This window comes from Oxyura jamaicensis, chromosome 6, assembly GCF_011077185.1.
Source record: "Oxyura jamaicensis isolate SHBP4307 breed ruddy duck chromosome 6, BPBGC_Ojam_1.0, whole genome shotgun sequence".
NCBI classification, from domain to species: Eukaryota; Metazoa; Chordata; class Aves; order Anseriformes; family Anatidae; genus Oxyura; species Oxyura jamaicensis.
The window spans coordinates 22855359-22869520 of NC_048898.1; the positions used below are offsets into that span (position 1 = coordinate 22855359).

The window sequence follows — 14162 nt, forward strand, 5'->3', positions numbered from 1 at the left end:
CGGGTCCCGCGGGCAGCCGTGCCCGCCCGCCACCGCCACCGCCAGCACCGCCACCGGTGGCAGCCGGGGCACGCCGCGGGCGATGCGGGGCGGCGGCGGCGCCGCCGCCGAGCCCTGACTAAAGATGGCCGCGCTGCCCGGGGGGAACATGGCGGGGGGCGGCCGGGGGGCGCGGGGACCGCTGCCGCTGCCGCTGCTGCTGCTGCTCGGCTGCTGCTGCCTGGGCCGCCGGCCGCCCGCCGCCTCCGCCGCCGCTCCGCCCGCCGCCGCCTCGTCGGCGGAGGAGACGGTGATCATCGGGCTGCGGCTGGAGGACACGGACGACGTCTCCTTCATGGAGGGGGGCGCGCTGCGGGTGAGCGAGCGGACGCGGGTCAAGCTGCGGGTGTACGGGCAGAACATCAACAACGAGACCTGGTCGCGCATCGCCTTCACCGAGCACGAGCGGCGGCGGGGCGGCGGCCGGGCGGCGGCGGCCGACGGGGGGGCGGCGGCGGCGGTGGGGAGAGGCGGCGGAATCGGCTCCTCGGCGGGCGGAGGAGGAGGAGGTGGAGGAGGAGGAGGAGGGGGCGGCGGAGCCCCGCAGCGCTGCGGCATCCGCACGTCGGACATCATCATCCTGCCGCACATCGTGCTCAACCGCCGCACGTCGGGCATCATCGAGATCGAGATCAAGCCCCTGCGTAAGACGGAGAAGAGCAAGTCCTACTACCTGTGCACCTCCGTCTCGGCCCCCGCCGCTGCCGCCCTGGGGCCCGGGGCCGCCGGCGGGTTGGTGGGTGCCGAGGGACCCGCGGGACCCCCGCCCTGGGGGGAGACCACCTGGATCTACCACGATGGAGAGGACACCAAGATGATCGTCGGGGAGGAGAAGAAGTTCCTGCTGCCCTTCTGGCTGCAGGTGATCTTCATCTCGCTCCTGCTCTGCCTCTCAGGCATGTTCAGCGGCCTCAACCTGGGCCTCATGGCGCTGGACCCCATGGAGCTGCGCATCGTGCAGAACTGCGGCACAGACAAGGAGAAGAACTACGCCAAGCGCATAGAGCCCGTGCGCCGCCAGGGCAACTACCTGCTGTGCTCCCTCCTGCTGGGAAACGTCCTGGTCAACACCACGCTGACCATCCTGCTGGACGACATCGCCGGCTCTGGGCTGGTGGCCGTGGTGGTCTCCACCATCGGCATCGTCATCTTCGGTGAGATCGTGCCGCAGGCCATTTGCTCCCGGCACGGCCTGGCCGTGGGCGCCAACACCATCTTCCTCACCAAGTTTTTCATGATGATGACCTTCCCGGCCTCCTACCCCGTCAGCAAGCTGCTGGACTGCGTCCTGGGCCAGGAGATCGGCACCGTCTATAACCGGGAGAAGCTGTTGGAGATGCTGCGGGTCACTGACCCTTACAACGATCTGGTCAAGGAGGAGCTCAACATCATCCAAGGAGCCCTGGAGCTGCGCACCAAGACGGTGGAGGACGTGATGACTCCGCTCCGGGACTGCTTCATGATCGCTGCCGAGGCCGTGCTTGACTTCAACACCATGTCTGAGATCATGGAGAGCGGCTACACCCGCATCCCCGTTTTCGAGGGTGACCGCTCCAACATTGTGGACCTGCTCTTTGTTAAGGACCTGGCTTTTGTGGACCCTGACGACTGCACGCCGCTTAAGACCATCACCCGGTTCTACAACCACCCGCTGCACTTTGTCTTCAACGACACCAAGCTCGACGCCATGCTGGAGGAGTTCAAGAAAGGTGGGATGATGGCAGGGCCCCGGGGGTGGCAGGCGCAGCTCGGTGGCGGGGAGTACCCCTGGTGAGGGGGCTCTGCAGGGAGCCCTCGCTGCTTCCCCTCGCAGAGGCTTTGGGAAGGTGCAGTCGGGATGGAGGGGGCTGAATTTAGGTGTCTGCCAGCTCCCTGACCCAGAAAGCCGACGCACGGCTGGTTGATGGTCTGTGCCCCCTGCCTCTTTTCCCCACTACTGGGCTGTGTGGGCATTGTGCCAAGCAAGGCTGCTTTTCTTTTTTTTCTCTTTTTCCACTCATCTGCACATTGTAGTGGGAACTGTTGACACGAATACGCGCCCGATACTTGGCTGAGTCCTCTCTGTGCTTTTTCAGCTGGCCTGACAGTGAGGAGCGGGTGGGCTGCTTGTGTAGGTCACTCCTATCTTTCCGGCTTAGTGTGCACACACGTGCTGAGATAAACACGGCGTTTTCACTCCATTCATCGGCTCGGCTGGCTGACTTCAGCCCTGTGCTCGTGTTACAGTTATTCTGATTGATGCTTTGATCTGGGAACTCATAAATAGTTCCAGGGTCTTAAAATGCGTTTGAATGCACCTGTCTGGGTGGCACGTTGGGGTTACAGGCCTTTTTACCTAGGCTCTCGTCTACCCCAAGGACCACAAGCTCAGCTGTGCAAACATGTGAGCCCTTCTACACCTCTGGTCTAGTGTGTGTATTCATTGCTTCAGAACTGGATGGGGGCTTTCCGTCTTAATTGTGGGAGGTGTTCTCCTGACGGATGTGCGTTGATTCTTACTACAAGCCTTTGCTTATGAGGAGAAAAAACACAACTTTTTTTCCCTTTTTGAATCTGTTCCTCCCTGCAAGCCAAATAATAATGCAGGCTGTATGCCCTGTGCAAGAAAGTGCTTTAAAGGAAATAGTAAGTGAAATTTGAAATCAGTTAGCTATTTGCAGACCGTCATGCTGGATAATGGAAGGTAAAGTGAGTGCCATGGAGCAATCATATCCACGGGAGCTCAGAGCAACGTGCTGTTGAGCGGTTCTGTCCCTGAGAGATGATCTGACTGAAAGAGATCTTCATAGCTGCATTGGTCCCACAGTTAGGCTAACGGGGAAAAGTTAAATTAGCCTTTTATCAAATGCAGAATTCTCTTGAAGATAACTTGGTAAATTGATGAACGTTTTTTCTAGGTAATGGATTTAATTTTCCATTCAGGTTTCCAGGTACTGTTTGGTCCCTACGCTGAGCTTTGACAGCGTGGCATTTGATCTGTTTCTTCCTGCTTAACTCAGTGTAGGGAATTCAGAGGGTTATTCCATTGGTATCCTCACTTTTCTTTCACAGATGGAAGGTGAAGGTACTCCTGCTTTTTGCTGACCAGAACAGCAGTCGTTCTGTTTAGTTCTTTCTGTCTCATAGTGGTGATGGGGAAATCTTCCTCTGGTTCAGAGCTGTTAAACAGGAGATGTGGGAGAGCTTCGCCTGTGGTTTCAGTGCTGCAGAATCTGCAGCTCAGATCTGGGAAACTCAATTATGTCACTTAACTGCTGGCTGGTTAAGGTGGGTTCTGCTGCGTGTGCAGGCCTGGAGTTCTTTTCCCTCCGTTACTCTGACTCCATGACAGGGTTCTGAACCTGCAGCCGGACCTCTGATTTTTTTTTTTTTTTCTAGCCTTGTTTGTAGCAATGTGTCTGAAGAAATGAATTTTGCATGCTTTATTTCCCTGTCTGAAGGAGGTGAAACACTCCTGTGTTTAAAAATAGGAGCCCTTTTATTTAATAGCTGGGAGAATCAGGCATTTTAATCCTGCAAGTGTGGCAAAGCCAAATAGGCCTCTTTGCAGTTTCTGAAATTCGTGCTTAAAATAGGCTCCTTAATTCTTCTGGCTTGCTTGGAAGGCACAGACCAGAGGTTACTTTTGCTGGTAGCCAGAGGACGTCCTTTGCCTGCACCAGGTAAATTCCCAGTAGCACAAGTTTAGGATGACGTCCTAATGGGAACGTCTGCCCTCCTGAGACCGCTGTGTTCTGGAGCAATCCCTTCCCTGTAGTAGTGGATTAATTCAGGATAGTTTGATCATGCCCAATATTTACTCCAGCACGGCTATGCTGGTTGGTGTGTATTGACAAGCCCTGGTGTTAGGACTAGTTCCGTCTTAACTGGTTTTTCTTTAAACATGCAGATATGGTGGAAATAAATAGCTTCCTTTGTCCTTTGAAATGAATGTAAATAACTGATAGCTTGCTTGATCTGGCATAGCGCGGTGTCTTTTGCAAGAGTTCTTCAAACTCCTTTCTGCACGGCAACCTTGCCAAATTCCCGTGAGAATGTACAAATTAAGGATGAGAATCAAATTGCTTGTTGTTCTCCAGTAAAGTGTTGAAAATAAATAAGCTTACGTTTTTTAATCGCCCCTTTCCCACCACGTTGACCTTCCACTGCAGTAGGCTTGCTCCAAAACTCTTGTGTGCCTTTCTCCCACCCAGGTGGTTACTACCACTGCAGCAAGCAGCTTGTGTCGTAGTGCTGCCGTCAGTTAAAGGCTTTAGTCTGTCTATTCAAGGGAAGAGGCTTTTTTCATTTTTAAGAAGTTTAGGAATTAGTCGAGAGGATGGGGTTTTGAAGCTTGCTTTTCGGGGAAGGAACAAAATACACTTACCCCAAATGTAAATTGGAGCCTTACCGGGAAGAGATGAAAAGCCAGGCACGGCAGGATACATGTCCTTATGGTGTTGTGCCAGATGAAACTGGTAGTTTTGTACTTGCTTAGGCTGGGCAGCTGCAGGATTTGGTGGTGAGTGTATTATTAATGTTCTTTGCCCACAGTTGCAAAATGAATGTATGTTTCACCTCTATGCTGCCAGGCAAGAAACTTAATTTTAAGAGAGCTGCAGCACATTCCCATTCCCGTGTTGCTCTAATCTCTTGAAGTATGAATAAACATGACTTCTGAAGCAGCCTGCTAAAAAGCTTCTCTTCTAGAAAGCATTGTTTATTTTAAAATAAATAAAAAGCTTTTGAAAGTGGAGTAACTTTTCTATTCCTGTCAACAGACCTCAAATCCATTTGGCAGCTAGTCGCGCAGACTGGGCATTCAGCTTACTTGAATTCAATCTGTTCAACTCCACTTTAATGCAAGGAGGTTTCCTTGACTCCATGTTAGTCAAGGAAAGGACCTGCCTGACTTTGCTCGGCGCAAAGATGCGTTTTGTTTGAAATAACCTATTGCTGGCTGTTGCTGTAAAGGGGAGCAAGGCGTCATCTCTTCCTGGATCAGTGTCCTGGCTCCTAAGGTGCAGTAGGGAGTGAATGAGCATCAAAGTCATTTTTACAAAGAAGCTGTGGACTGTCTCATCTGGTGTCTTTTCCCCTGTTGATAAGTGTCAGCTTCTTTTGTTGTTATTGTCTTGACAGTTTTCCTAGGTCTCTGGCACTTGCTTCTAGTGTTTTTCACTGGCGGATCTCATGTGTGATCCTGAATCCAAAGTGTTCTATTTGTAGCTTTCTGAATGCCAGAGTTACGAGAATTCAGCCTGAAAAGCCTTGTTTTCTAATACTAATATTCTAAGACTGGCCTTCTTTCTACCAGCCATTGTATGGCTGCTTTCCTGGTGGCCTGGACAACTTTGTAGGGTGACAGTTTCTCAGAGTCTTCTTTATCCGTACTTGGAGATCTTTGAGTTGTATGTTTTGTATCTGTCTCTGGTACTATGTTGTACTAAAGATCAGAGTTAATAACCTAGTACAAAGAAGTCATGGTAACTGCGTGCAGCAGTCCTGAGCGCTTGTTCTCTGAATCATGTGGCAGCCTTGAGAAATTTCCTAGATTCCTTATTAAAATTATTGCCAACTGAACCTTAAAAGATTTTTCTTCCCTAAAAACCTTGTCAGATTTAACTTGCAGATCTTTTATGCATGCTCTGTTGATTTTTACTGTCTGTCTTTAAGAGTGTGTCTGTTTAGTGTGGGCATAGGACCCTGAGGAAAAAAAAAAATCATCCATTTCTTTTCCAGCTCCTCCTCCCAGTCCCAAGAAAACCATGGCCCAGGAACCTGAATCCTAAAGCCCTTACTTTTGAGAGGAAGGACAGCGAGTGATTGGTAGCCCACAAAGCTCTGCATTGCTGTTGTTCTGTGCTGAACTCTTTCTGTTATTAGGTCGCTTACCTTGCTGCTGCAACTCCAACCCAGACTTGCAGCTCACTTCTTTCCTGGTCTCTTTCAGGTTTTATGGGTTCCCATGCTGCTGAATCTGAGTCCAGGCTTCCCATAAGTAAACTTTATTTAAGGGATCTGAATGCTTGTTTTCTGGTTCATCTAACAGGTTGTTTGTCTCTGAAGCTGTTTTTCTGTTTAGGCTGTGACTGCAGCATTACGAGGAACTGGAAGAAACTACATAAATCCCTTCTGGAATTATCAAAGGCATGTAAAACTCCTTCTCAGAAAACAATATTGTTTTCAAGGCCGCTTGGCTTAAAAAAAGGCATCTCCTCTGATCCTTTTAGGAGAATTCACATAAAGATAAAGGTGTTGAGGTCCAGCATGGATACTTCTTGTGCAAAGAGAATAGGGCAACGATTAGGGAATTTGCCACCAAGATACAGAAGACTTAGCATGATGTGCCCGCAGGTTTGTTCCTGGGGGATGTGTTCAAGGGCAGCTCCAGCTCTCCTGGTGCTCCTTGCTATGATGCTTCTGTGGGCCTAGGAACAGGAGATACGGTGCTGAAGAGCAGAAGTGCTGTTTCAGCCTGGCTGTGGTGAGGAGCCCAGCTGGAGGCTCTGCTCTGCAGCCAGGGGCAGATGAAACATGGTTCACACAGAGGAGTAAGCAAATTCAATGCTTACTCAAATTCAAATTAAATGTTCAGAGCAGTACAGGTTTGAATTTGACACTTGTGCTTGGTGTGATTCTTTGCTTACTTTTTAACTGATCATTAGAGTCTCATTAGTCAACAGAGACAAACTGTTGCCATTTTTTCCCCAGTGTTTCCCAAGCTAGCAAACTCCTGCACTGGCTGGGGCGAATTCCACAAGTGAACCAGATTCCTATCTGCTTTCTCTCTGTCTATAAAGGTTACCTGTAATAGGCACAGCTACAAATTTCAGGTCAGTCTGTGCTGTCAACAGCATTTCCTGACCAGTTTTGAAGCAGAATGGAGAGAAGAGGCAAAATGTTGACGTCTGAGCAAATTCAGTAGTACAGCAAAGTGATTATTTAGTGTAACCATTGCAGTTTTCTTCCAGGGCCAAGACCTTTCTGAGCTTCAGTATTTCTCTACCAACGTGAGGTACTGAGGAGCAGAACACTCTGTGAACATCAGTCAACTACAAGCGTGTAAAATCAGTGACAGAGAGAAAGAGTGCTAGAAAAGAGGAAATGTGTTTGGTTCCCCCTGGAAGCTTGGTGATCTCATCAAGCTGCAATCCGAGAGCTTCTGAAACTAAAGAAGTCTTTAATAAATTGTCTTAGATGTTTGTTTCTTTCTGTGAGTGTGTCTAATCAACTCTGAAGCTTTGTCAGCTCTTGTGTGTGGGCGAGCAGCAATAGCATGGTATCTCCCATCAGTTGCTTTGTAATGTGAGTGGCAGAAGGAGATGAATCTAAAGGTTGTGATTCTGATCGTCATCTCTGGAAAACGCTGGGAACTGTGGAAACACTATTGCTATTTTGCTGTTCAGTCAAAGCTAGTAAATACTACAGCGGAAGCTGTCTGTACAACTATTATTTGACGCTGTAGTACGGAAGCATTATAATGCAGTTTCTAATTATGTGATCACAGACTGTCTGTTCAAGACCTCTGGGTAGCCCTGTAATTGAATAAGTGAACTTGAGATACTCTTTATCAGCCTCTTCAGTGCTCTGTGCCAAAGCAAATATTTGGGACAAAATCATCCTTTTGTTAACCTAATGTATTAGACCCATCGTTCTTCTTTATTTAACGTATCAAATCTGTTCTGATGCCTAAATATTGAGCCATTAGCACGTGTGATTGCAGGAGAGCTCAGCAGCAAAGCGATCCAGCGGTAGGTTTATTTTTTGCAGGCTGTAGCATCACTCTAGCTGGCAATAGAGTAAAGGAGGGAGTTAGTCACCTCACCTCTTCTAAACACTTCACAAAGTATGCTTAATATTAAGAGTTGTAAGTCAGTTTTACAGCTGCCTAGGCACCATAAAATGGGTCTGGAATGAATGGAGAGGCTGAACAGTGTGTTGAATGAGTCTATATTTTATCCTACGTTGCTTTTTCCTTTAATATTTAGAAAGAACTCTTTTTCATTCACTTACGTGCCTCTACCAATTGCACTTCTAATGTTGAATCTCTCACTTTCACTAATGGAGCTCGAAACGCTAGCCCTCAATACAAGGTACTGCAGTACTCTGAACCATACCCTGGTGAGCACGACCTGGTACTCTTGTTAATTTGACAAGATCCTCAAATACAGCCTACCAGCTACTAATGGGAGTGCAAATACTTGGTGCTAATGAGCTACAGTGAACAGCACATGGCAAAAAAGCTCAGATCAGCTAGTTGATCCAGCCTAGCTCCTGCCAAGGTCACTGAGTCATTTCAGGACTATCTAGTGATGCTTTTTGTTTTACTTTGTCTATGATTACCTATTGTTGAAGTGAGATGTGTAAATCTGTCAGTAGCTTTCTTCAGATGGAATCTGCCTTTTCCCTTGGCTTAGGAATCAATCAGCATGGCCCAATACCTAGGGCCAAGTGTCATGGTGTACAAGACATCTGTGAGAAGGGCATAAAGGGAAGCTGTTAAGGAACTCTAAGGGGTAGAGATGGCCTGGTCACCTTAGTATAGGCCTTCTTACAGAGAAGTGGGTGTAGGGAAGAGAAACGGATGGCCTGGGACAGGTAAGTTGAGAAGTTCCTTGGGGTTCTAAATGTCCTTTTGTACAGCATGTAGTAATGAAGATATGCATCCTCAAAGCATATTATTATGGGTTTAGACAGAGAAACTAAAAGATTTCCTATAGCATCTGAAAGAAAATCAGTAATAATGATGACTCAAGTACTCTCAACCATACAGCATCTTTCACAAAATGAACTTGGAAGGATCAGGTCCCTGCTGAGCAGTCCAGCTGGGAACACAAGGTTGCAAGATCACAGCAGAGAAGGTAGAGATCCCTCTTTCAGACCAAAGGCCATTGTGCTTGGAGAAGATCTGGCTGGTGCTTCATCTTGCCAGCAGAGCTGCATTAACACAATGTCTTTGGCAGCTCATCTTTCCATTCCTGGTCCCCAGTAACATAGAGGCTTTGATTCTTTCCAAGCTTCTCTACAAACTTTCCCATTTTATTTTTATTTTTTGTCCTCCTCTACTCAAAAGTACTCTCTCCTGTTTATGGTCCTGTCTGTGCTAGGTTTCTGTTCTGGAGAGTCATGAGCCCTTGGAGACCTTTGAGCCATTGTTCTCATGTTTTGTGTTAAAGCTGCCTGGGAGCCTTGCAGACTTCTGGTAGGTGGCCAGTTTTCACTGAACAGAAGAGTGATTTTTTCAGGATTTGCCACGCTTCTGCGTTGTCTGTGGGACATCATAAGGATTGTCTGCCTTTGGTGACTGTGTGTCAGCACACAACCTGTAAAAGCAAGAGAGATTTCTTTGGTTGGCTTGTCTGGCATGTTGGAAATTAGGATTCTTACATGGGCGTTTGTGGTTATCTTTGTGGTTTAAAGACAGGAGTCAATCTTGCTCTCTACCTACCAGTGATGATACCAGCATGAGAGGTCTAGTAAATGTATACAAGAAAAGCAACTTGTCTTGTAACGGAGTTGTCTTCAAATACCCAAGGCCTAGCTTGAGCAGAAACCTCAGAGCTATGAAAGCTTGTGTGAATGGGACTTTGTTGTTGTCCCTTTGTGTTGAAGCCTTTTGCTTGTAAGCATGGTTGGGTAGAGGACTTTCAGTGTTTAAATTTGAAACAGCAGCCCTTCTCATGGAGGAATTGTAATTTGAAGGGTATAGAGTAAGTGTGATGACTGTCAACCTGGGAATTGAAGCCTGTTGATTACCGAGGCCTCGAGAGTTGTAAGCTAACGCGCTTCTCCTGCAGTTACTGATTAACCAAGCAGGAGCTTTGCTCCAGCCAAAGGAGCTGGGGCCAGAAGATGAGCACATACATTTAATACAAAAGATCGGTATATATATATATTTTTTCTGTGATGTTTTCCGTTGGGATTGCACCATTATTTCGCTGGCAGTCCTAAAGGGATCCGCTCTTCAAACGAGAGTGGTGTCGTAACATTGCTCTCTGCAGGGTGAGCCATGTCATCAAGGCTGGGCTCTTCCTTGCTTGCAGTTCTCTCCCACAAGAAGCGTGAATGAAAGTTGTTCTTTTATAGTGAGCTTTTATGGTGGTATAATCTCTTGCAGTGATCTGACGGAGCCATCCACAACTGTTGATCTTTATGGAGGTGAACAAAGCTTTTTTTTTTTTTTTTTTTTTTTTTTTTTCCCTACTAGTTTGTGGGTCTTCAGAGCAACGAAATGCTGACTCTGCCTCTCAGTTGGATACTCTGCTGCCAGCAAACAATTTTAAGAATGATCTTGCCATGTCTGGTTTCCGTCCAGTACTCCACCTCCTGATTTCAGAAGGTTGTCCTGCCTGCCCTTTGCTCTGGGGGGGGGGTTCAAAGTGCAGCCCTGAAAACGAGCCTGCAGGCCCCCTTCCCATGCAGCGGTTACGTGAGGACAGGGATGATCAGTTGCCCAGTTTTATTGCTTGTGAATTGCTTGTCAGCGATTTCCAGTCTCCTACAAAAAAGGGAAGACAATCTTCTGCCGGTGTGAACTTGTTCTTGATAAAAATTTATAATCTGGCACTGAGAGTAGGTGTGGCTGTGGGGTTTAGGCAAGCTGCAGGCTTAGTTCTTCCTATCTAGCCTGGGACATCTTTCCGTTTGAAGCAGGTACAGCACTTAGTTACAATTCCTGTACACAGCAAGTGCAGACGGGCCTTAATTTAGTATTAGGGCATCCAGTAAGAGCCCTCGGTTAAATTTGTGCTAACTGAAGCTAGCACTGAAGCTAGGCCTGACTTGTGAGTTATTCGGTAGCTCTGACTTGAACAGTCAGACTCTCCATCAGTTACTAAATGTTTGCTCATTTGCAGGAGCAATGACAAGGTTAAAAACTTTCTTGTATCATATGTTTTCATGTGACTGTTACATAGATCACAAGATCCCAAGTTTTATTCATTTTCCATATGATCAAGTGATAAAGTTGTCTTCTCTGTCATAGTTTAGGACTGACAGTTTTGTAGGTCTTTCTGTTAATTTTATGAAGGACCAAGGTGTGTGTGTGTGTGAGCTTACGATAGCCAGTGTGGAATTGCTTTGCCAGTAGCTTACAGGTTTAATCCATCTTGTGTTGTACTGACAGGAGAACCTGGAAACCAAGGAGTTGCACAGTTTGCCCCGTGGGCAGCCCTGCTGAGGGGTGAAGGCAGGCTGAGGCCTCCCAACGTGGGAATCCCCTGAGGTTAGAGTTTGAGGAAGGCAGCTGGGGCAGTGAAAAGACTTAATTACCTTCCTAATGGATGCAGTCTCCAAAATCTACAACAATCTGTTGCTGAACGCCAATCATAGGGTTGAACCTGTCAGTGCAGTTGTAGGGTGTGCAGCCAACCTGGAGCAATACAGTAGCTTTCTTCCTGCTTTCCCCAATGCCCCTGGGGTTAAAGGTGGGGCTGAAGGATTCCCTGTGCTCTGTGATGCATCACAGATGGGAATCCTGATCTCTTCTCCTCCTCTCTGCAGGAGCACACCTGCAGTGTATAGGATGAGATGTCTACCAGGAGAGCTCTGATGTCAGCGGCTGTATTCTCTTAATGTTTTTCTTGCTTTCCAGAACAGCTGTTTTGAATTTTCCAGTTTTTGCTGTAAACTTTGAACAAGCTTTCTCTTTTATGTGTGAGAGAGAGGCTGGGGGTGGGGAGGGGGGAAGACGCACATACGTTTGAGTGTTGAAGGCACTTTTCTGACTCCTGGCTTGAAAGCTTGGTTTGGATTTGTTACTTGCATGCTGTTTGAATGTGGTCCAGTGGTAAGCGGCCTTAATATGTTTCTTCTTTGTAAATCATCAACCTCACGTCTTCCAGTAAAGGAAAGAATTTGGGAGAATAGCTTCCAAGAGTAATAGCCCTCGCAGCCCCACGCAATGCGCAGGCTCCAACCCAAAAGTTCCAAGGAAAATATTCAGAAAGGGGGAACTTGTCTAGCTGTATCCCTGACCATTTTGCAATGAAGACTATGGGGCTTTGAAGAGAGATCAGTATATATATATATTTAAAGAGAGATATGTAGCTATCCTGGAACTAATAACCGTTTCCGAATGTTTAAACTAAACTTAGAACAGAGACATGAACAAAATCTTTTATTTTCCAAGTTTGTATTGACAGTGCTCTGTAGTCAGTTTAGTCCTTTTTCCTCCATCCAAATAATCCTGAAAAATCACTTAGAGGTATTGGAGGCTGCCTTCTAGTAGCCTGCCTTCTACTTGCATCTACCTCCTGACTAGTGGGAAGAGCTGGGTGCTTTGAGAAGTGCTTCAGGTGGAGGATAGTGAGCACAAGGCCAGTGTGAGGCAGCTGGTGGGCCTGGGCACTTGGGTGGCATTTATACTGAGCATGGGACTGTGTGTGTGTTCCTCTGAGCAGTACTAAAACCCGTGTCCTGCCAGTTTGTGGAGGAAACCTCAATGTGAGCATTCTTTCAGGAGGGAAGTAAATGCTCTAAACTGAAGAGATTCCTTTAACAAATGTGGTCAATCTTAACTGTGCTCTCCAGCACTGCAGCTAGTACTTGAAGCAAGGAGTGAGTGTGTACTGTGCTTAAACAAGTGTTTCCACAGCTAGAGGCAGCATGGAGTTCTTGGAGCAGGGAGAGCTCTTGCTGTCGTAATGCTCATGAGAAAGAAATTCTCATCTCTCAGTGTTTTCTGTGGGTTTGGGGGTGGTCAGGACATGAAAAACCTAAAGATATGACTACCTAAAAGAGTTCTTACAGATAGACGCATTTTTTTTAACCTCATGATGACTTAAGCTAATGCATGTATTAGCTTTGTTTTTCCTATTCCTGTTTCTTCCAAAGCAGAAGATGACCCAAGGAAATCAAGGGCATAACTATGCTTCAGGTGAATTGAGAGAGAGTTGGCAGGGATAATGTAGAGAGACCATAAGTCCGTAAGCTACATGAGTGCATAATGGCTAAACTGGCTTTTTAGATAGTGTTTGATGCAAGAGGGAGCAGGTGGTGGGATTGATGGGGAAGAGTCCCCTTACATAATAAGAGTTTGTGCTGGCTTCACCTGAGATGAGAAGCAGACCTCTCCATTTTGCCAAGATGTATGGTGTTTGCCATCAGCGTGTGTTTTACATTCATATTACCCTCTTCATTGGTGAGTTAGAGGAGTGTAGCCAAGAGTGCCTTGCCCTTGAAGGGGAAGTGTTTGGGCAGTACAAGGAAATTCAGAAGATGAAAAGTGTGATGCCTTCCCTTTGTGCCTCAGTTATTTTGCTCTAGAGTGAGGACTAATTTTTGTTCCCTTTCATTCCATCTTCTGGATGGTTTAATGGGAGCCAGTATGTTTCTGCTTTTCCCCTGTAATTTTAGATATATAATAGGAATTGGGTTTAATCTTCATGTAACAGCTTTCTTTCATGATGATTGCAACTTTCTGTAGACGCAGTCCCTGTAATGACTCAGATTTTTGTTTCTCTTGCCCTGAGGTCTTTGTCTGTTGATATCTAGTGTTTTCGTTCTCCTTTCTGAAAATCAATGCTCAGTACTCCTGGCACTGCTTAGCAGAAGGTGGAGAAAATCAGGGAGAGACAAGGAGACACTAGCTACAGGTGACATGAGGCCATCCACTAGACAAGGAGTGGAGATAGAGTTAAGGTGAATGTCCTAGTAGTTAATGGTTTATTCTGTGTAGCTTTATGGGTACTAAAATTACTGCTGTAAAGTTCATTGTCGAGTGATTTCTAACCCCTTACTGACCCAGAAGTTTTTAGTCTGTTTGTTTTCTTGCTGTGTCAGAGGCACCATTTATCCTTTTTATCCCATGTGTCTTGGCTTTTGTTTTCGGACAGCTTTAAAGTAACATGCAGTTTATGATTGATTGTGCGCTAAATGTTTTTCTGTTTTGCTGGGCTGAAAACCTTAGTAGGCAAATGTTTAAGTGTCAAGCCTGTTGTTATTGCTTAAATTTCCACTCTTGAGGGATGTGCAAGTAGTTCTCCCTTCTTAGAAGTGACAGGGTGGTAACCAAAGTAAAGCTAAAAACCTTGGCTCTCCCAGGAAAAAGGAAGTCTCGAGCTTTGCCTGTTCTAGCTGGAAAGATGGTTTTGCACCATGGGCAGGTTGGTTACTCTTGTGGCTAATGCAATTAGAGCTCT

General features: G+C 46.9%; 1 protein-coding gene across 2 annotated transcripts in view; it reads left to right on the forward strand.

The window, feature by feature from the left end:
* The first annotated feature begins 6 nt into the window (after positions 1–6).
* Positions 7–14162, forward strand: part of CNNM2 (cyclin and CBS domain divalent metal cation transport mediator 2) — a 112800-nt gene continuing 98644 nt past the window's right edge. For both annotated transcript variants that reach the window (XM_035329881.1, XM_035329882.1), the window contains exon 1: positions 7–1748. In XM_035329881.1, the coding sequence (XP_035185772.1) occupies positions 125–1748 (1624 nt within the window). In that variant the 5' untranslated portion in view covers positions 7–124. The remainder of the gene's footprint in view (positions 1749–14162) is intronic.